We start from the raw sequence: 21,617 nt of genomic DNA, 5'->3' as shown, positions 1-21,617 counted from the left end.
AGAGGGCCACCTAAGATATGGAGGTGAGAAAAGTGTCAGTCGTGTGACTATCTGGCAGACCAATGTAAAGAGGCCTCAAAAGGGGGTGAACTGGGCAGAGAAAAATGATGGCAGTCCAACAGAGTGAGCTGCAGGAAGGGAAGTAGGAAAGGATGAGGGAGGGCGAGGCAGAAACCAGCCTCATAAAGCTCTGTAAGCAGGTAAAGCATTGAATGCAATCGAGTCTATCCCAGTGTCATTGGAGGGTTTGTGCAGGGAAGTCACTGCATCTGCTTTACTCTCACAAAGGTCAGTCCAGATGTGGTGAGGCTGTCCAAAAGGTATGTTAGGAAGCTGCCAGTGTTCAGACCTGCTACCTCCAGACACTTTGGTCATGCTTGTTTGTAAAGAGTTGTGTATCTTGCACCCCACTATATCTAATATAAATTTTAGCCCATGCCAATATATATTAGTTTCCTTTGTGTTAACTTGTGCTTCATTATTAAATTATTTTAAATCTTGCTTCTGAAGGAATTTCCTAAGAGTATTTGTTAGTATTTAATAGAGGCTGGGTTTTGAAATTAATTAATTCTCTTACCTGAGTCCCCAAAATGCACTACGTGGAAAAGTTTTAAAAGCTAACAGCACGAGGACACTTGGGAGGGCTGACCTTCCTTCAGAACTCCCCCCGCCCACAGGAGCCATGTTGCCTTTATATGCACAGACCTCCACACAGCAGTCTTGGCAATCCATTGTCCTGCAGGAAATCTTAATAATGTTTTTTTTTGTTTTTGTTAGTACAATTAAATACAAAAAGAGGTTCTCACTTTTTTAAGCACTTTTCTCAATGGTTCTTCTTGTGTGTACTTTCTGGGAGCACAAATTCCTCTTTGGGCACTGTTGCTCTAGTGAGAAATGATGGTGGCTTAGATTAAGATGACTGCAGTGCAAGGGAAGCCAACCATCACTCTCAGTGGTGACTGGCGTCAGAGACAATGATCCAGACAATAAATGTGTTTACCAGTACTGGACTGTCATAGCACCAGGGCTTTTCACCATTCGAAGCTAACAATATTAACTTTCAAAAAGAAAATATCGTGAGTTAATAATGATATATACATTTTAATATTTCATTGTTACTTAATTTTTCTTGAAATTGTACCTCTTTTTGCTTACATTGAAAACTTTGGTCTAAAAACATAGCTTAATTTCCTACTCACATTATTCCACTTCTCCTCCCCTGACTAGTAACACTAATGCTAAACTGCTGAAGAAAGTTAAATATTTCTTTGTAGCTCTGTCTTTATAATATATTCCATCGAGGATGTTCACTTATAATACTGTGTTTTGAAGATATTGGAAATATTTTTGTCCCTTTTTACGTCGAGAAGTAATCATTTTTATTCATTTTAAATTTATGATTCCACTTTTCTTTTGCAAATAAACAGTTATGTATTATAAATGCATTATCCCCAGTAATCTTTCTCATAAGGGAGGCACCTTAGTTATACTCCTGTGTACTATGCTTTCTGACCTAGCGTCACCCTGGGAGACCTCTCTCTACCAGTTTATGTAGAGGTTTTTCTCATTCAGTCTTTCAACTGCGTAGTACTACATTATGTGGACACACCATTCAGCCCATCTTCTTCTGATGGACCTTTGAGTTGTTTCTGGCCTTTTACTAGTATAAATGATGCTATAGTGATCAACACTGAACATATGTCATTTTGTGAATTGCCAGTGTACCTCCAAAATGAATTTGTGGAAGGGAGATTGCTAAGTCAAAGCGTAGTGCATATGTAAATTTTCAATATAACAGATGAAGGCTACATGCCAGGACCTTCCTTCTTTTTCACCAAAGATGAAAATTGGGGCCAGAGAAATTCAACTAGGGTAGGCGACAGTGTCTCTAGTTGGCTAGTATAGGGCCAGTGTTGGCTCAACAGCATAAGCATGATTCAGAAGGCAGTCGGTGCCTCTGGCACCGCAATACCCAGGTTACTGTTTCAAAAGGAACTGGGTCAGAGTTGCCAACAGTGGGAATAGATTTTGCTCCCAATAGTATAGTCTACTGTTTCTGGAAAAGTCCATGTTTGCCTTGTTAGGGTGTGCTTGCTTCTCAAGCATTTGTCTCTCACAGCTGTCACTAGTGGGAAGAAGGAAGAGGACCAAGTATCCACAATGCCCCCCATGTCTTCACAATCAGAGGTGTCCAAGTCTAGCAAGACAAGATTTGTGCATCCATCAAGCCTGTCTGAGGCTAGAATCTGCTACCTACATACACCCATGAATGAAGCCCCATCCCCTGTGGAGATTGGTGGAACTTGCCAAACGTGGGTGGAAAGCTAGAGACTTGAGAGGAGAAAATGAAGTGAGAAGGGAGGACTAGCAAGAGGAAGAGAAGCTGAGTGACAGCCACAGGCCTCCTGGGTGTGACGATCTGACAAGTCTTGTGTTAGTGAGGCTTTCTCTTCTTGTGTGAAATATAAGGAGAAATTTACAGTCCTAGATCTGGGTCCTTTTCAGTGAACTGGTCAGTAGGATCTTCCATTGCATCAGAAAGGAGTGACCCCACTGCAAGGCAGAGCCACCCTGGGAATCGCCTTGGGCCAACTCGTGGCCAGAGATGATGCATCTCACCCAGGAGTGCAGATGGTTGCTCCCAAGGCCCTTTGTGTGGGAAGCATGGAAATATCCTTGTTCAGCTGAGGCAAATTCCTCAGCCAGAACTTCTTGATATTTTTTTTATTAAGTGAAAAAGAAAGAAGAAGGCAGGGAAGGGAAGAAAGAAAGCAAAAAAAGAAGAGATTTGATGTATTTTAGTACACCATTAAAAAATAATCACTGTTGCTTTAGAAAAATGGATCATTTCTTATCAAAAATTAACATACCCTATAGTTCTGAATCTATTTTAAAACTATTGGAAACAAGAAAAATATGAAAAACAAAGTAATTAATTATAATGTTTTATTGAAAGAAAAAATAATGTTGCTGAGCTCCACAAGCTATACTAGTTAAGCTTTACAAGGGCTGAGGTTTACACAGGTTTTTATGTATATACACACTTATGACATTATATCACAACATTGAAGTCACCTTTCACTGCCACAGTGTCAGGTAATGAATAAAAGTCATCCAAAGTATTATTTTTAATAAAATATTTAAAATGATATGTATATTTTAGGTTTATGTACATATTTTAAACTGTTTCAATATTTTATAAACATATTATTTTCATTTGTGCATCACAAGGATCTCTAATTCCCCAAAATTATGGTACCAAAGTTCTGATTGTCAAGTAGCACAAGATGATGTAATCTGTAACAAGCACCAGTTAAAGTCAGCATTTAATTCTCCATCAAACTAAGAGAGTTCTAACACATGCAAAGTGATGTGGATATTTTGAAAAAAGAGATTGGAAAAAGAAAATAAAAACTATTGAAATAATTTAGAGCCTCAAAACTTTTTTTCTTTAATTAGATGATTATTTCAGAGACAACGAGGGAACTGGACGATCAAGACTAATGGTTTTCTGCCTATTTGACACTGTGGCACTGGGGAGGGCATGGGGAACCAACGGCCTGTTTTTCCTCTGTTGTGTGCCATAGCTCTGAGTGTGACCAAGATCATGGGAAAGGTTGGATTTAAAATAAGTGTAAAATACTAATATGGAAAACTGCTTCAAAGCATACTTCATTAGATTATGCTAACATAGTTTAAGAAACATCTCTTTCAAAATAGATGATCACATCAGTCACTTACATACCTCACCTGAAACCTTACCTAAGAATATGGCCTTTTTAGTTACAGGTGATGTGATTTTAAACTTTATATACATTAGGCTAAAATGATTTTGAATGAAATAAGAAAATTTTATCACTAGCTCAATAGTGTGATCAAAGAATATTATCATGTTATAGACCAACAAGTGAAGGTAGAGAGGTAATCCTTTCCTATATGAAATTAATTATTTTAACCTATCTCCTTTTTGTTTTATGTACTCTGCAAAATAAAAATAAATTATTGCTTCTGAAAGTGAAACACACACAATTATGCTTGCTAATTCTAATTATAATTATATTTATAGTGTAAACCAAATGAAAAATATTTTGATAATGCCTAGTGAAAAAAATAACACTGTAATAAGCACCTCAGAACTGGAAAATCATGAAAAACATTATTTAGGAAAGTAGATACAAAAATATATCTCTTATATTCTTAGAAAAGCATGTCAAAAGAGTAAAGCTGTCAGACTTAGAATTATTTGAGAATTTAAAAATTGTGCAACTTAAATTTTTATTGAACAGGAGAAAAGGCTTTTTTGAGGCCAACTAGCCATTAATAATTTGCTTTTACAACCACCAGAGGGCACCAGTGCCTGTAGCATGTTGGTGTAGGTGTTATCTAACCTTTAGAAGATGCTTGAATTTGGATTCTGCAAAGCTAAGAAACGCCTTAAAAGAAAATTGATAATTTCTAAAAATATGTATATTTTTAAATTCAGGAACACCTAAGTAATTTTGGGCAGTTTTATTAAAAATGGAATTCACTGGACTGTTTCTGGTTAAGATTAACAGATTTTATTACGATTTCTGAATCAAGAATTTAATGGACAACTTTTAACAATGACTGAAAAGAGCATTACAGCATTACTAAAGCTATTAACACTAACAATTCTTTTAGCACCATACATTTAGCACCAAAATAGATGATAGTTTACACTTAATAAAAACTTTAATTGCAAAGAAACCTCAAAATTGTTGCAATTTTGGTGGTTGTAATGTGTTTTCAGCACCATTAATCAGTTAATTATTAAACTTTCTAAGTTTTTTATTGCTCTCTCATAAGTCAAAGTTATACCATGACACAGTCTTTAAAAATCATTTTGCATGTGTTTAAATATGTCTTTCCCCATAATTATAATTACAATATTTTTAAAAGCATAAATAAGCAAAGAGAATGTTACGCTGATAGAAATCTAACTTTACTCTCCTTAAATGCTTTGGTAGATAAAGGCTTCCATCCATGTCAAGATTTTCATCCTGTGATACTGCCCAACCTAGGGAAAATTTCTATACGGGGCAGATGAAGATCATCAACCTCAGGCTAAGCATTAGTTTTCCTTCATGGATACATTCAAATTATGTATTTAGTTTATGCATTCATAAAATAAGCCAGATATGAACACAAAACACTTAAATTGGCCTAAATGTATATGAGATTTTCTTAGGTAGATGTTATAATTTGATTTAACATAAGCATGCATTAATGAGAAAACATATATATTGTTTGAATTCAAATACTCAGAAATCATATTGGTTGAGCTTGCTCTAGCCATTTGGTCACCTCTGTGCTAAACCACCTAGAGCTTTCAAATGAACGTTTCCATGGTTTCAAGTGAGTATTATCTTACTGTCAAATGAAGTAGGTAAGGGTGATCTGATGGTCCAGAGAAGTGACGATACTTAAACTGAACAGAAGCAAAAAAGATAATAATAATTGCTTCTGCCACCTTTAAAAAAAATAGTTTAAATGGAGACAACTGTACCTTTTAGGATCAAATGGCCAAAGCAAGCTCAACCAATATGATTTACTCAGAATATCTGAATTGAAACAATTCATATGTTTTCTCATTAATGCATACAACTGTACCTGAACAACAATAAAAAAGTAAAAAATAAAATAAAATAAAGTTTTTAATTAAAAAAATCAAAGCAAGTTTATCTGTCATAACCAGGAACATTAAGACTATGCCTATACAGTTCAAATACAATTCTATAAAGAAATCCATCAGTTTAACAGTAAGAATTATAATTTCCCCAGTCTTTTGATGACATGAAAGTCAAAAAATCTATATTGTGACAGATTTTATTTTTACTCTTCTACTGGAAAAAGGGTAGCATGCAAAATCTATACCACAGAGAGGATCCATACTGTAGAATATGTATGCCAATTACTATCTTTTGAAAGAAACCGTTTGAAATGAAAACCCAGTACTGACTATTCCAAGCTGCTCTTATGAAATAGCTTATCCCCAGACCCTTTCTGCCTCTGGGAATTACAGTGAGAAATAGTTATCCTAGCACCATTGTTGCATGCCATAAAAATATGAAACACCGTGTTGATACTAGTAAACTGTCATTTGCTTTAGCCTGGGAAATAAAACATTTCACATGGCCACATCATATGACCAACTTTAAAAAGTACAGATAGAGTAACAAATATACCCGTTATATATTTCAGCTGAGTTGTTAAATTATAAATAAATTTACAGTTCTAGTTGTGATTTGGAATGCACTCTTGTATAAATTCTGTGTGTAAACCCTAGTCTTAATCTGATATGTTTGATGATTCATCTGGATTTTTGATGCATTCAAAGCTTTGTATTGAAGACATTTTGATCTTAATGAAACATAGAAAGGTGGGATTCCTCTGAATTGCTGCAGTTCTAGGCTTTTTAGTTAATTCTAAAAATCCATTCATATAAACATTTATTACATTATAGTTACTATATAAGAAGATGAGATAAATACAAAGAATTAAAGTTTCTGCTGAGGAAATGCTCATGAAAAACTTAATTCTATCTTAAATAAAAGTTTCACATTGATAAAAATTTAAATATTTATAAATTCTATTAATATGGTAATTTTACCTTTTTAGGAACTTCTGTGAAATATGTAGCAAATGTTATTATTTATTTTTAGAAGTGAGAAACCAAGCCACAAAAGTAAACCAGCAAGAATAGTCATTTTTGGTGTACTAGTTCTTTTCTACTTTGTGGACCTAGTATAGCAAAATCAACAATGGAGATACTTTCTACATAAATCAAGCAAATATCCTACTAATGAGATCTCTCCAATTGCCTATTATATGTTATATAAAATTTGGATTGGAGCATGAATCATATAATTATTTTCTTTTTTCATTTGTGTCTCCAAAATATTTATTTTTAATAATATCTATATATGTACACACATATATAGAAGCAGAGTAGTATGATATCAAAACATTTGGTCACCATATCTAGTTTGTAAATGGAATTGCGACAATTTTTTGTTATGTAAACTAAAACTCCAAATGGCGGATTTCTCCCCCATTGAATGGATTTCATTAACTACCTATAGTCTTTCAATGCTTTTGTCTTAAGAAATGTCAGTTGTGCAGGGAATTTTAAACAAGTAGCTTCCTTCTGTTAGTCACATTCTGGATCTAGCCATTTTTACTTATTCTGTAATTCTATGGAAGTATTGCAATATTACATAACCCAAATCAATCAATCTCTCTCTGTCTCTCTCTCTCTCTCACACACACACACATGCACGCACACACACAAACACACAGAGTATATATTGTGTTAAGTGTCTTGATCCAGATAATTGAGTTCTCTCTGCAACTAATTTCTCAAATGAGAAATTTCCATATTTTCATGAGTGGAATTTTCATACTGACTTTGATTTGACTTCTACAATCAAACTTAATTGATAACTGGAACATATTCTTCTGCATAGATACAGTAATAAAATTTGGTGATTAGTCCACAGAAAGTCATCTGAAGAGGGCTATTTGACAAATAAATCATAACTGTCTGTGGTGTGTACTCAGGGCCTTGCAGATAAGGCACAAAGATCCACGATGATCACATTGCTTCTCACCAAATAAAAACAATGAGAAATGGAGGTGTTTTGGGCACCTGGGTGTTTCTTTCTAGCATGCTGTGCCTCCTAGTGAACAGGCTTCAAGATACACTAGACCCTCACTGTGGGCTCTTCTGAAGCTATGCACCTGGTGTTTTTCTACAATAATCCTGTTCCTGTGACTTTCATACCTGTCTCCTAAATCTTACTTTTGTTGGCCTCTTCAGTTTTCCTAAGAGTCTTGGTTTCTGCCTTCCAATGTCACAACTATCTACTCTAATGCAGTAATTCTGGGAAGTTTTAATTCTTCCCTACCTCTTTTGGTTCCAAGCACTGTAGGTAAAATTCCATGCTAATCAAAAGCCTTATATTTTACACAATGTGACTTATCACATATTCAACCTACAGGTAAACATCATTGTTTAATTCACTTCCTTAAGGCAACATGAAAATTAATGTTAAAAAATAATTTTTACAGCAAAGTCATTAGGCTGTATTATTTCCTGAATATTTTGGGAGCTTCTTGAAGGCAGGAATCATATCTCACTGACTTTGCATTATCAGAGCATAAATAGCAGAGTGTCTTGCATGTGGTAAGCACTCAGCACAAGACTACTGACTCAACAGAAGAGCTTAAGCAAAAGGCGTGATGTGAAACTTTCATAAGTTTGAACACATCCTTTTGTGGACCCAAATAAGATGAAATGTCTCCAGAATGAAATTTGTAGTTGCTTAATTAAATTATTATATCCAGATGCCACTGAAGGTAATTTTGCAAACTATCATTTTGTCGTTATTATAGAGGTGGATGCTGAGATGTCCCACCACCTCACATATATTTGGAATAGAACATTTTTAATTTCCCACAAGTTAACTACTAAATGATATTATTATCTATGTGTTACATCATCTATTACATTTGTGTGTGCATGTATCTCTCTCTATATATACATATATATGTATATATGTGTGTGTGCATATATACGTGTACATACACACATATATATGCACACACACATCTTACAGGTCACATATAGTTTTTATTCTTTAGGAACATAACATAATTATTTTGGGGAAAACAACTTTTAGAATTGGATGACTCAATTATGTCAATACTACATATAAAATATTTTAATTTATGCTTAGAGGTCAGAAAATAGAAATGGATGTTTTGATGACCTTAAAAGGTCAAAGCAATATACTAGGCAAACACTAGTTTATACAATGAATATTAAAAGGAAAACAAGATTATTATAAAATATATATAATATGTGCAAAACTCAATATGTATATAGACCTATGATTCACAGAAACCATTCTGTGTCCCGGAAGAATAGATAAGCTTATTTAAACCAGTATAGGTAGTTTGACGTTACTCCTGGAAAACAAAGGTTGTCAGTACAAGATCCCCCATAACTTGGAGGACAGGCTGAACATGGTACCCCTACTTTATATGGTGCTTCTCCAATCCAATTGCCCCTGTAAAGAAAAAGAAAAAGAAGGTAACATTAATGTTACTTGGTCATTTAAAAAAATTTTGATAGTCCTTAAGCTCATGATCACATGTATTGACATGTGATGATCTTTTTGAGAAGTTTTCATTTTTGAAAGGCACTGAAAGTTATGTCCATTTCTTATTTATACAGTAACTTATTCTATATATCTTACTTTTAAGTATTTCCTCTCTGAGTTAACATTGTTTTAATTTATAGATGACAAGTGACTCACTGCAATGAACGGCAACATCAGCCATTACCCGGCCCCTGCCAGTTGCCATGCTGGTCTCTGTCCTGCAGCCGTCACCTAGAGTGCACAGGCCACATGCACTTGAAAACAATCACACTGGTGACATTCTAAGGAGAGTAAAATCATATGCACTGTGTACATATGTGTGTACATATGGAAGTACACAGGTGTGTGCACACACATAGTACTTCCTGGGATGCTTAGAAATGGTGAAATGAGCAGGAAGTTGTCATAAGTACAAAACATAGTTATAAATGTTCACAAGATTTGTTTATAAAGTTGTAAAATATTGTAGATTCTCATTATAAAATGAATTCTGGAACACTCCATCCTTATAGAAGTTAACTGAACACATTTAACTGAATTACTTTATGTTCTTAATGTTTTTCTTTATCTATATTGGTGACCCTGGTCAAAATCAGAAATCAATTTATTATTTGAGAGTAGAAAACAACCACAATGCCTTACTGTTATTTAGCTCCTTTAATCATAAAAGAGAAAGTAATAAATATATTTTCCATGGCCCGGTGATTAGCAACTAGAGTACTAGAAAATAACAACATAGCCAACAATGTGAAGGAAATTGAATGGTCAGGAGACAATTTGGTTGTTAATAATAAAAAGTCAAGGTAGTATGTGAGACAACAGTAGGTAAGAGGCAAGAATATGAGACAGGTGGTTGCAATCTTCTTTAAGACCTAAGTATGACCAAGCAGCAGCTCAGAATGTATCTACAGGACATGAAGCTATCTGCTTAAATCAGTTAGTTAAAAATTCACACTTTAATCCATAAAGTACTTACTATAAACAGCAAAACCATGATGATTATTCATGTTACAAAATGAAGTGAGATTCCAGGACTGTCCACTCTATCCCCTTTGTTCTACACTCTGACCCCCAGATAAGCTTCCTCAAGCATAATTTTGATAATGTCACAAGCTTGCTAAGAAATGTTAGAGGGGCCCATTCTCTAATGAGTGTAGCTCATTCATTTTTCCTAATCTCTCCCATGCTATATTCAAAATTTATTTCCTTATGTATCTTTATCCAAAGCTACATCTTTAGCAAGTCTCTGCTACTTTAAATATATATTTTTCTATGTATTCTACATTACTTTATGAAGTTATAAAGCACATATTTTTGCTAACATAAATTTAGAAATATAATTTTATGCTATGTAAAAATTATATATAATAAACTTTTACATAAATCACAGATTTATTTAATATAAAATAATTATATTAAATAGTAAATCAGTCAATTAATAAACTTATTATTTATTCTTTTATTTTTTGTCCTAGTCCATGTAATTAAATTCTCCCTCCCTATCTCTCTGTGTCTTTCTCCCTCTCCCCTACTTTTTCCCCTGAAAAACATTAGGCTTGAGATAACTTCATATTGACATCAGAAGAATCATATTCACATGTCAGAATTTTAAAAGTTTCTTCATGGCCTAAGTTTCAAAATAATGTTTTCATTACAACAAATGTAGCATGTAAACACAATATCTTAATCTCTTGGAACCATAAAACAATCAAATCTTTCATCCATAGTATTAGAAATTCTAGTCATTAGCCAAAAACAGAAAAATTAAATGAATGAAATAAAAATCTCTTTCATCATTTGGGGCCTACTTGGCCTATTTATGTCACAAGCTTAGGTAAAAGCTTAACAGGAAAATATAAAGAGTGAGAGTGAAAATATCAAACAAATGCACAGTTGAATGCTTTTCATGAAACAGACACATTTTATTTTCCAAATCTCATTGTTCTAAAAATTGTGAAGAGGGGTCCATCGGGGAAATTGCTATTTTTATAACTTTGCAAAATCACTGATGTACTACCACGTAAATGAGTAATGCAGTTCTCATTCCCCTTCCATACTGGCAACACTGGAGAAAATCTTTGTTTGGGACTTACTTTGAAAAACACCAAGAGTGTCATAAATCCTTTGCACATTTTGGCATTTACTCCAAATAGGAACAGACTCATGAATAAATATTGGACTCTTTTATCATCTGAAGAGTTATTGTTATCAAAAAGGCATTTTATCAAATGTTAACACATGCTTATTTATTATAAAAAAGTTGGTAGATATGGTCATATTTTAGAATCTTTAATCAACTTTCACAATACTTTTTACATAAGCCAGAGGATGAAATTACTGAATACTTTTAATATGAAATTTAAATCATGACAAAGCCTCAGTTTAAAAAGAAGTCATAGCTTGTAAATTTCCCCTTGTGATATTGAATGCCTCCTTAACCATTTATGGAATTAATAAAATATAATTTTAAATTTTACTCTTAAAACAAGGAAGGAAGAAAGGCTTGTTTTGTTTTCCTGTTGAAAAGGTAAGTCAACATTCCAGCACTGAGGTGGAAATTTTGTGGTGGAAATTCCCTAGACGATTGTGTTCCAATGCCTTTTTATGTAGCTATCAAAAGCCTGGAAATACAAAATTCATTTTACAATTACCATAACAAAGGAAAGGTAGCAAGAAGCATTTAGTCAATGTCCATACTCGTAATGTTTTGCCACCAATTTTAGGCCAGAATCCCTTTCCTCCTTAAAAGAAATCTTCAGCTCATCATGTTTTAGGTACATGGGAATAATTGAGGATTCAAGATTAGAAGCCATTTTAGTTAAGTCCTAGTCATATTAAAATGCCTATCAGACTGAAGGTGTTTATCATCGTGAAAGGTTCAAGTAAGTAGTATGCCACCTGGAACTTACTTTGGGGCATAGTTGCATACCAAGTACACTGCACGTCGCCACACAGCTCCCCACACATTCATATTTTGGCAAGTATGAATTGCACATCCTATCCGATTGGAGGTGGCCCAAACCATCTGCGAAAATAAAGCAGTATGCCATTACTGAAGTCAGGGCTAAGAAAATTCATGTTCACCAAAACAGTTAAGACCATTTTTTAAAAGTATGAACCCAAAATAAAAGAGACAATTGATATAACCTGTGTATAATGTGTACACATTGGGCCAAAACATCTCATAGGACATCTGGGGTTGCAGTCCTGGGGATACGGAAAAGCATAGTCTTTCACTTCATCATACCATGGCTTGACCAGCTGCAGAATAGAGCGGTATCTAAGTATCAAGAGAAACAAAAAATACTTAGGGCACAGGTAGACTCAAGTTGAAAGTTAATATGAGTCTTGTTCATTTTGCAGATTATTCATGCTGAATCAAGAGTATACACACCCCTCACAATTACTAACACCACCTCACAGAATCCTCTATTCCTTCAAATAGGGCTAACATAAAAATGCCCAGAGCTGGAGCAAGTGATCCTGTATTTGTGTAAGTATATGTCTGGTCATTTCAAAAACAGACATGCAAATATATCAGGAATCATCATCTTTACCTTGTTTTATCTATGTCAAAAATTTCTTCCATCAGAATATTATACACAATTAAGAATTGATATATAAAAGTTTTTGCAATACTGGAACTCAGTGTGCTTTTTTTCTTAGGCTTATATCACTTTAATTTCAATAATAGCACACCTGGTTTCCTCCCCAAGATGGAAGAGAATGGGTCTTTGGAATTGGATGATAACACTCCACAGTGCAAGGAAAATTATCCCATCAATGGGAAAAGCTTTCCCATAGTTGCATATACTTGCATATGTATTTGTGTATGTGCATACACATAAGCATGCAAATATGCATAATTTGTAGAACACACATGCAGATATATGAAACCATGGGAAAGCTGCAGACACACAAGATTGGTTTCTGTTGCAGTCAAAGGTTGTGTTTTAAGGTAGAAGAGAAGGGATACAAGGTATAGCACATGCCTGATCCTTTCAAAGATTCTGGCAAGTAAGTGAAGAACACAGGCTTAAGGAAGCTGCCTCAAGGGTCAAAGAAGGAACTGGTCTTATTAGGCCCTTTTAACCAGTTAAATGCTCCTTGAAAATATCTAAATTAGTCATTGGTCAAGCATCCATGTTTGGCACATAGTAAGCCCTCAATAAATAGTTGTCAATATTACTTGAAATGTGTACCACTCCCCTTTGGAACCTAATGAAGTTGTGTGGATGAATGGTGTCAGTAAAACTGCTTCCTACCTTCCAGTTCTCACAGATAAATTTTGGCCAAAAAATCTCAGTAAGTAAGAAGGTCCATGGTCCCAAATGCAAGTAGCTGCCCAAGCCTCGGCAGATTTTGCGAGATTTTCATCCCAAACCTGTGAAGGGGAAAAAGTCTTCAGCTTTACCAGGTTTACTAGTAAGAAAGTAAAAGTAAGAAGAAAGAAATGGTGCTACTGTTTACTAAAGTTCTTTGAATTCTGACTTCTGAGACTGTTTTCACTGAAAGAAGGCAAATTCAGACCATTGATACTTAAAGTTCTATAATGTAATATGATTGTACCACAAAAAACTTTTTTGCTTTTATAGTACTCCTATATCAGAAGTCTAGAAATCAGTTTTAGTAAAGGGTAGGTTAACAAAAATACCATAACTAGATGTGATCTGGGACACCTCATACTGAACACTGAAATTTGAATCCACCAAAGTCAATTGATTTCCCTAGGGGTCACCTTCAGAGCAACTAGGAGCCATGCTATCCATATATCTCCAAAACTAATATGATCAAACTTATTTATTCAGTTTATCAAAATTAATAATGTTTAATATACTGCAACTTTCAAAGGTCAAGCTATGTTATAATGTAATATATCCCATGGAGACTTCATATTTTATATTATTTGAATCTTTGGTACTAATAATAATATGAGAATTCCTTTTATGTTGCTACAAACTATGATAAAAAGTAACTTGACTATGTTGTGTGGGGCTGCCATAAAAATATTTTACATTGTGATTTAAATAAATAGCAATTGTTCTCGAACAATTTAATTGACAAGGGTGTTATTAATATATAACTTTTCCATAGATAAAAATTTTGTGGCAAAAAATTTAAATGAACCTTAGATTTAGTATACATTTATATTAGTTATCATATGGATTGATATTCCCATGTCTGAAGCTCTATGGGGAAATCAATCTCTAAATATTTGTGGGCCTGCCAATAATAAAGTAACACTAACCCAATCATCTATTTTCTAGCAAGTTAAAAGGTACAAAACATAAATTAGAGAACATTATAATTCTGGTACATAAATATAGGAAAAAATGCTTTCAGAATTTCTCCCTAATGAACATATAATTTAGTGAAGTATTTATCTGTTGGAAAAATGGTTTCAATTTTTATACTTTAATTCCAAACCATAACATCATTTTCTAAAATACATAAATATTTATATACTGTCTGAAAAAAATTGTTCAAATTGTGATTAGACAGTGGATTTAATATATATATTTTATTTAATCTTTATTGTATTTTTCTCCAGTACCATTTAGTCCCCTTATACCGTCCTCCCCCCTGCAATCATGTTGTCCATGTCCATTAGTCCTTTGTTGTTTTTGTTCAATAACTCCACCCCTCACCTCCCCACACCCAGTTATACTGTCAACCTGTTCTCCATCTTACTTGTTCACTAGATACCACATGAGTGAAATCATATGGTATTTTTCTTTCTCTGACTAGCTTATTTCACTTAGTATGATGACTTATAGGTCCATCCTTACATTTTTTTATGGCAGAGTAGTATTCCATTGTGTAAATATACCATAGTTGTTTTATCCACTCATCTATTGATGGACATGTGGGCTGCTTCCATATCCTGGCTATTGTAAATAATGCTGCAATTAACAAGGGGTGCTTATGTTGTTTAGAATTAGTGTTTTGGGTTCCTTCAGATATATTCCCAGAAGTGGGACTGCTGGGTCCAAAGGCAGATCCGTTTTTAATTTTTTGAGGTTATTTCCATACTGCTTTCCACAGTGGCTGCAACATTCTGCATTCCCCTCAACAGTACAAAAGGGTTCCCTTTTTCCACATCCTCGCCAGCACTTGTTATTTGTTGATTTATTGATGGTGGCCATTCTGACAGGTGTGAGAATGATATGTCATTGTGGTTTTAACTTACATTTCTCTGATGATTAGTGACATTGAGCATCTTTTCATATCCCTATTGGCCATCTGTGTGTCCTCTTTGGAGAAGTGTTTATTCAGGTTTTTTACCCATTCATTTTGGTGGGGTGGGTAGCTGTTTGTTTTTTGGTGTTGTTTTTGTAACTTCTTTATATATTTTGGACATTAATCCCTTATCAGATGTTCTTCCATTATGGGGGTTGTCTTTTTATTTTGTTGATGATTTCCTTTGCTGTGCAAAATCTTTTCAGTTGGATGGAGTCCCATTTGTTTATTTTTTCTTTTGTCTCCTTTGCCTGGGAAGATATATGCAATAAAATATTGCCCTGAGCAATGTCCAAGATTTTGCAGTTTATGTTTTCTTGTATGATTTTTATGGTTTTGGGTCTAATACTTAGACCCAAAAAACAAACTACTTTTATTTGTTTTGAATTTATTATTGTGCATTGTGTAAAAATGTGACCATTTCATTTTTCTGCAATATCTGTCCAATTTTCCCAACACCATTTATTGAATAAACTATTTTTAGCCCATCATATGTGCTAGCTCCCTCTGATGATTATTAATTGACTATAAAGGTGTGGATTTATTTTTAGGCTCTCTATACTGATCCAATGATCTATATGTCTGTTCTTAGGCTGGTACCATGTTGTTTTGGTCACTGCGGACTTACAGTATAGTTTGTTATTAGGTAGTGCGATTCCTCCAGCTTTGTTAGTCTTTCTCTGGATCTCTATTGCTATGTGGGGCCTTTTGTGGTTACATATAAATTTTTGAAATATTTGTTCTATTTCTGTGAAATATGTCACTGGACTCTTGATAAAAGTTGTGTTGAATCTATAAAGTGCTTAGGGTAGTGGGTACATTTTAATGATGTTCATTCTTTCTATACATGAACATGGTGTATGCTTCCACTTATTTGTATCTTCTTCAATTTTTTTCTTCAGCGTCTTACAACTTTCCAGGTACAGGTCTTTTACATCTTTGGTTAGGTTTATTCTTTTTAAAGTAATTGTGAATGGGATTATTTTCTTAATTTCCATTTCTGTTCATTTGTTTTGGCATATAAAAGTGCAACTGATTTCTGGACATTAATTTTGTATCCTGCTACTTTGCTGAATTCATTTGTCAGTTACAATAGTTTCTTGGTCGAATCTTTGGGATTCTGTATGTACAGTATCATGTCATCTGCGAATAATGAGTATTTTTCTTCTTCCTTTCCAATTTGGATGCTTTTTATTTCTTCTTATCTGATTGCTATGGCTAGGACTTCCAGTACTATGTTAAATACGAGTGGTGAAAGGAGACATCCCTGTCTTGTTCCTGATGTTAAGGGGACATTGTAGATTTTACCTGTTGAGTATGATGCTAGCAGTGGGTTTGTCATATATGGCTTTTATTATGTTTAGGCATATTCCCTGTATTCCCACTTTGCTGAGAATTTTATCGTAAATGGGTGCTGGATTTTTTTGCATCCGTTGATATTATCATAAATATCATTTTGTTTACATGGGGAATCACATTTATTGATTTGTGAATGTTGTACCAACCTTGCATGACCTCTTTGATACATTGCTATACATCAGTTTGCTAATATTTTGTTGAGGATTTTAGCATCTACATTCATTAGGCATATTGGCCTATAATTTTCTTGCTTTGTAGTATCTTTATCTTGTTTTGGAATTAGGATCATTCTGGCCTTGTAAGTGAGTTTGAAGCCTATCATTCCTCTTAAATTTTATGAAGTACTTGAGAAGGAGAGGTGTTGGTTCTTCTTGGAATGTTTAGTAAAATTCACCTGTGAAGCCATCTAGTCCAGGGCTTTTGTTCGTTGGTAGTTATTTTTATTACTGCTTCAATTTCACTAGGTGAATCTGTCTATTCAAATTCTCTGTTTCTTCCTAATTCACTTTGTAAGGTTGTTATGTTTCTGGGAATTTATCCATTTTGTTCAGGTTGTCCAGTCTGTTGAGATACAGTTATTCATAACATTTCCTTACAATCTTTTATATTTCTTTGGTGTCAGTTGTTATTCCTCCTCTTTCATTTCTGATTTTACTTCTCTTTTTTTCTTGATGAGCATAGGCAAAGGTTTGTCAATCTTGTTTATCTTTTCAAAGAATCAGCTCTTGGATTCATTGATCTTTTGTACCTTTTTTCAGTCTTCATGTCATTTATTTCTGCTTTGATCTGTATTATTTCCTTCCTTCTATTCACTTTATACTGTTTGTTGTTCTTTTTCAGGTTCCCTTAAGTGTAAATTAGATTGTTTATTTGAGCTTTTTCTTGTTTTTTTTTTTGAGATAGGCCTGCAATGCAAGAATTTTCCTCTTAGGATTGCTTTCCCATTTTCCCACAGATTTTTGATTGTTGTGTCTTCATTTTCATTTGTTTCAAGGTATCTCCTGATCTTTTTCCTTAAGCTCATTGTTGATCCATTCATTGTTTAATAACATGGTATTTAGCTTCCATGTCTTTGTGTGTTTTTTATTGTTCTTGTGATTGATTTCTGGTTTCATAGCATTATGGTTAGAGAAGATACTTCATATTATTTCAATTTCTTAAATTTATTAAGACTTGTTTTGTGTCCAAATTTGTGGTCTATCTTAGAAAATGCTCTATGTGCACTTGAAAACTATATATATTTTCCTGCATTGGGGTAAAATGCTCTAAAGATATCAAATAAATCCACTTAATCCAGTGTGTCATATAAGACCACTGTCTCTTTGTAGATTTTCTGTCTGAAAGATCTATCCATTGAAGTCAACGGGCTGTTAAAATTCCCAACTATGACAATATTTTTGTTGATCTCTCCCTTTATGTCCACCAAGACTCACTTTACATATATAGGTGCTCCTATGTTGATTGTGTATATGTTTACTAGGGTTAGAGCCTCTCATAGGAGGGTCCCCTTTATCATTATGCAGCATCCTTCTTTGTCTCTCACCATAGCCTTGGTTTTAAAATCTATTTTGTCAAATGTAAGTATTGCTATCCCAGCTTTTTTTTCCTTTTCCATTTGCATGCAATATCTTTTTCATCCCTTTACTTTTAGTCTGTGTGTATCTTTCAATCTGCAATGTGTCTCTTGGAGGCAACATATATATGGGTATTGTTTTCTTATCCATTCAGCTACCCTATATCTTTTGGTTGGAGCATTCAAGACATTTACATTTTAGGGATTTTTTTATAGATACATATTTTGTTCTATTTTATTGTTAAAATGCTTTTGTCTGTTTTCTTTTTCTTTTTCTTTTTCTTCTCCGTTCTTCTTAAAGCAAGCCCTTTAACACTTGTTTCAGTACTGGTTTGGTGTTAACAAATTCCTTCAGCTTTTTCTTGTCTGGAAAGCTCTTTATTTTCCTTTGACTTTAAATAATAGCCTTGTTGGGTAAAGAAGCCTTGGTTGTAAGTCCTTGCTTTTCATCTCCTTGAATATTTCACACCACTCCCTTCTGGCCTGAAATGTTTCTGTTAAGAATTCAAAGGACAGTCTAATTGGAGCTCCCTTCTTGTTACCTGATTTTCTCTTGTGGCTTTTAGGAGCCTCTCTTTCTTTAAGCTTTGCCATTTAATTATGATGTGTCTTGGTGTAGGCCTTTTTGGGTACAACTTGTTTAGGACTCTCTGAGCTTCCTGAACTTATGTGTCTTTTTCCTTCACTTGATTAGGGAAGCTTTTAGTCATCATTTCTTTAAATAGGTTATTGAAACTGTGCTCACTCTCTTCTCTTTCTGATACTTCCATGATGCAGGTGTTGTTATGCTTCATGTTGTCCGAAATATTTCTTAAGCTCTCCTCATTTTTTTAAATTCTTGTTTTTACTTTTTGCTGCTCTGCCTATCTGTTTTTTCCCCTTGTTTCCCAAATCACTGATTCAATCATCTGCTTCATTTAACCTACAGTCTATTCCTTCCAGTGTATTGTTTATTTCAGATATCACATTCTTTATTTCTGACTCATCATTCTTTATGGTTCCTATATTTTTTATGCTGTTTAGTATCCTTATAATCATTACTCTAAACCACAGGTGGCAAACACAAGGCCTGTGGACTGAACCTGGCCCTCCACTTTGTTTTATCCAGCCCAGCACCTTATTTCTACCTGGTAGCAGCACTGAGCTCTCGCTTAATTGTTACGGAGTAGTTACATTTATACAGTCCTGAAATTACATTCGGCCCTTTGAAGGCAACCACAAGGCTGATGTGGCTCCTGGTGAAAATGGGTTTGACACTTCTGCTCTAAACTATCAGGTCAATTGCTTGCCTCCATTTCATCTATTTCTTCTTGGAAAATTCTCTCATTCTTTTATTTGGGGTCTGTATCTTTGTCTTCTCATTTTGGCTGCTTCTTTGTATTTGTTACTATGTATTAGGTAGATCTGCAAAGATTCTGGTGTACACCTTTTTCAGAAGCTGCTTGTAACTTGCCCTGCTCAACCTGTTTGGAGCAATCGCTAATCCACATTGTTTGGCTCCCTCTGCTGGGCCTGTTTGTATGCAGAAAGAACCAGGCTGTTCTCCAAAGCTGGTTTTTGTCAGCACCAGGCCTTGGGGAGGGACAGCTAAAGTCTCAAAGTGCTCCCAGATATCTGCCTTAATTGTTAAGATAATCAATTATATAACCTTAAATTGTAATCAGCAGCACAGTTTAAACTCCACAGGGTGGAGCAGAGTAATTCCTATGGGCGGGGCTATTGCTTCTGCTCAGGCTGAGGCCATTTGGAGAGGAGTGCAGCATGAGAAAGATAGTTTCTGCAGTACTGGAAATGACTCAGCACAGGGATCCTGACAGATCTTCCTTCAGTTTTCTCCCCAGAGCCACCAACCCCAGATTCTCCTCAAGTGGCTCTAGTTCACTCTGTCCTCCCTCTGCTGGATGCCAGGATAAGTGGCTACAAACAAAATTCTGTGCACTGGCCCTTTAAGAGGTTCTCTGAGTCTCCAGCCACTGTTCCCTGGAAGATACAAACCCTTCTATTTTTCATAGCTGGATGTTTTCTGGGTTCCTTTTAGGCTCTGGTGCTGTAGACTTGGAGCCCAGCTTGGTTTTGAGACCACACACTTTTCAGGATGAATCCCCTGGCTGCTTAAATATCCATTTGGAATTTCAGCTGCCTTCCATGGGAGCCCAGCCAGCCCTCTTACACCTTGTCCACACTCCCTACAGGTCACATTATGGTTTCTTCTGTCTGTCCATGGTTATAAGGCTTTTCTCCAGGCAGGGTTCAGTTGGTTTTTTAGGATGATTCCTCAACAATTTAGTTGTAATTCCATATTGGTCCTGGGAGGAGGTTTGTGCAGCTTCCACTTACTTCTCTGCCTTCTTAGATCTCCTAAAGTTTTGCATACTAATATATTTTAGAAGGTAAGACCTTGTATGAAAAAAGAAATAACAATGTGATGATTGTAGGAGACGGGGCATGGGTGGAGATGGAAGATAGCATGGGGGGATAAATGGTAATGAATAAAATACAATAAAATAATGTAACAAAAGAAAAAAGTAACAGTTTTGTAATTACTCAAATTCACATGAAACTCTGTATATGAAGGCACATGGATGTCCTTATACTAATCCTGGGTTCCCTACTTTCATAATCTTCCTTATCATCTTTCTGGTGATTTTCTCTTCCACCAGGTGTGGGTAACTAAGCAAGACTCACATGCATTAGCCTTTATAGCCCTTAGTTCACAATACATTACAAGCTTTCAAGCAAACTCATAGGATTGCTTGGCCATAACACTGGAAAGGTATTGTTTTCATCAAGAATAATGGGAGACATAGATTTGTTTAATATAACAATGTATTTAAATGAAAGGAAATTAATTTAGTACTGGGAAATAAAATAGGAGAAAATAAAATAACAGATAAACTCTTCAAGAAACATTTTCACCCTAGAGGGCCATAGCAGCTGCTCTCCAAGATTTTTTAGTTACTCAGAAGTTGTTTTAAATGAGAAAAAACAAGACCATTTCACATACATTGATCTAGAATTCCATTGAAATAAACTCACAAAGTTTATTATTTGGAAAAGATTTAGAGCAATTCTAAGGTGACAGTGGCACATCTCCTTTGGCTATACACAAACTAAAATTACTCAAGGAGCTATAGCAAGAACCACTTTTAGTTAACCAGACTATAATTCACCCATTTTGTGGATTAGATTAAATGTGGTGAAATATCACAAAATACTATTTTAATAAATAATCAATGTTCAATGTTAAATACAGTATCAAA

General features: G+C 34.7%; 1 protein-coding gene across 1 annotated transcript in view; it reads right to left on the bottom strand.

The window, feature by feature from the left end:
- Positions 1-8,892: 8,892 nt before the first annotated feature.
- Positions 8,893-21,617, bottom strand: part of PI15 (peptidase inhibitor 15) — a 31,894-nt gene continuing 19,169 nt past the window's right edge. The window contains exons 3-6 of the mRNA XM_045849492.1: positions 13,451-13,569; positions 12,333-12,465; positions 12,095-12,210; positions 8,893-9,092 (exon numbers count right to left, since the gene is read on the bottom strand). Coding sequence (XP_045705448.1) covers positions 8,957-9,092; positions 12,095-12,210; positions 12,333-12,465; positions 13,451-13,569 — 504 coding nt within the window. The 3' untranslated portion in view covers positions 8,893-8,956. The remainder of the gene's footprint in view (positions 9,093-12,094; positions 12,211-12,332; positions 12,466-13,450; positions 13,570-21,617) is intronic.

This window comes from Phyllostomus hastatus, unplaced genomic scaffold (genome assembly GCF_019186645.2).
Source record: "Phyllostomus hastatus isolate PE091 unplaced genomic scaffold, TTU_PhHast_1.1 phas_contig_65, whole genome shotgun sequence".
NCBI classification, from domain to species: Eukaryota; Metazoa; Chordata; class Mammalia; order Chiroptera; family Phyllostomidae; genus Phyllostomus; species Phyllostomus hastatus.
The sequence above is the reverse complement of the archived record's forward strand: the minus strand, read 5'-3'. Positions and strand labels throughout refer to the sequence as shown.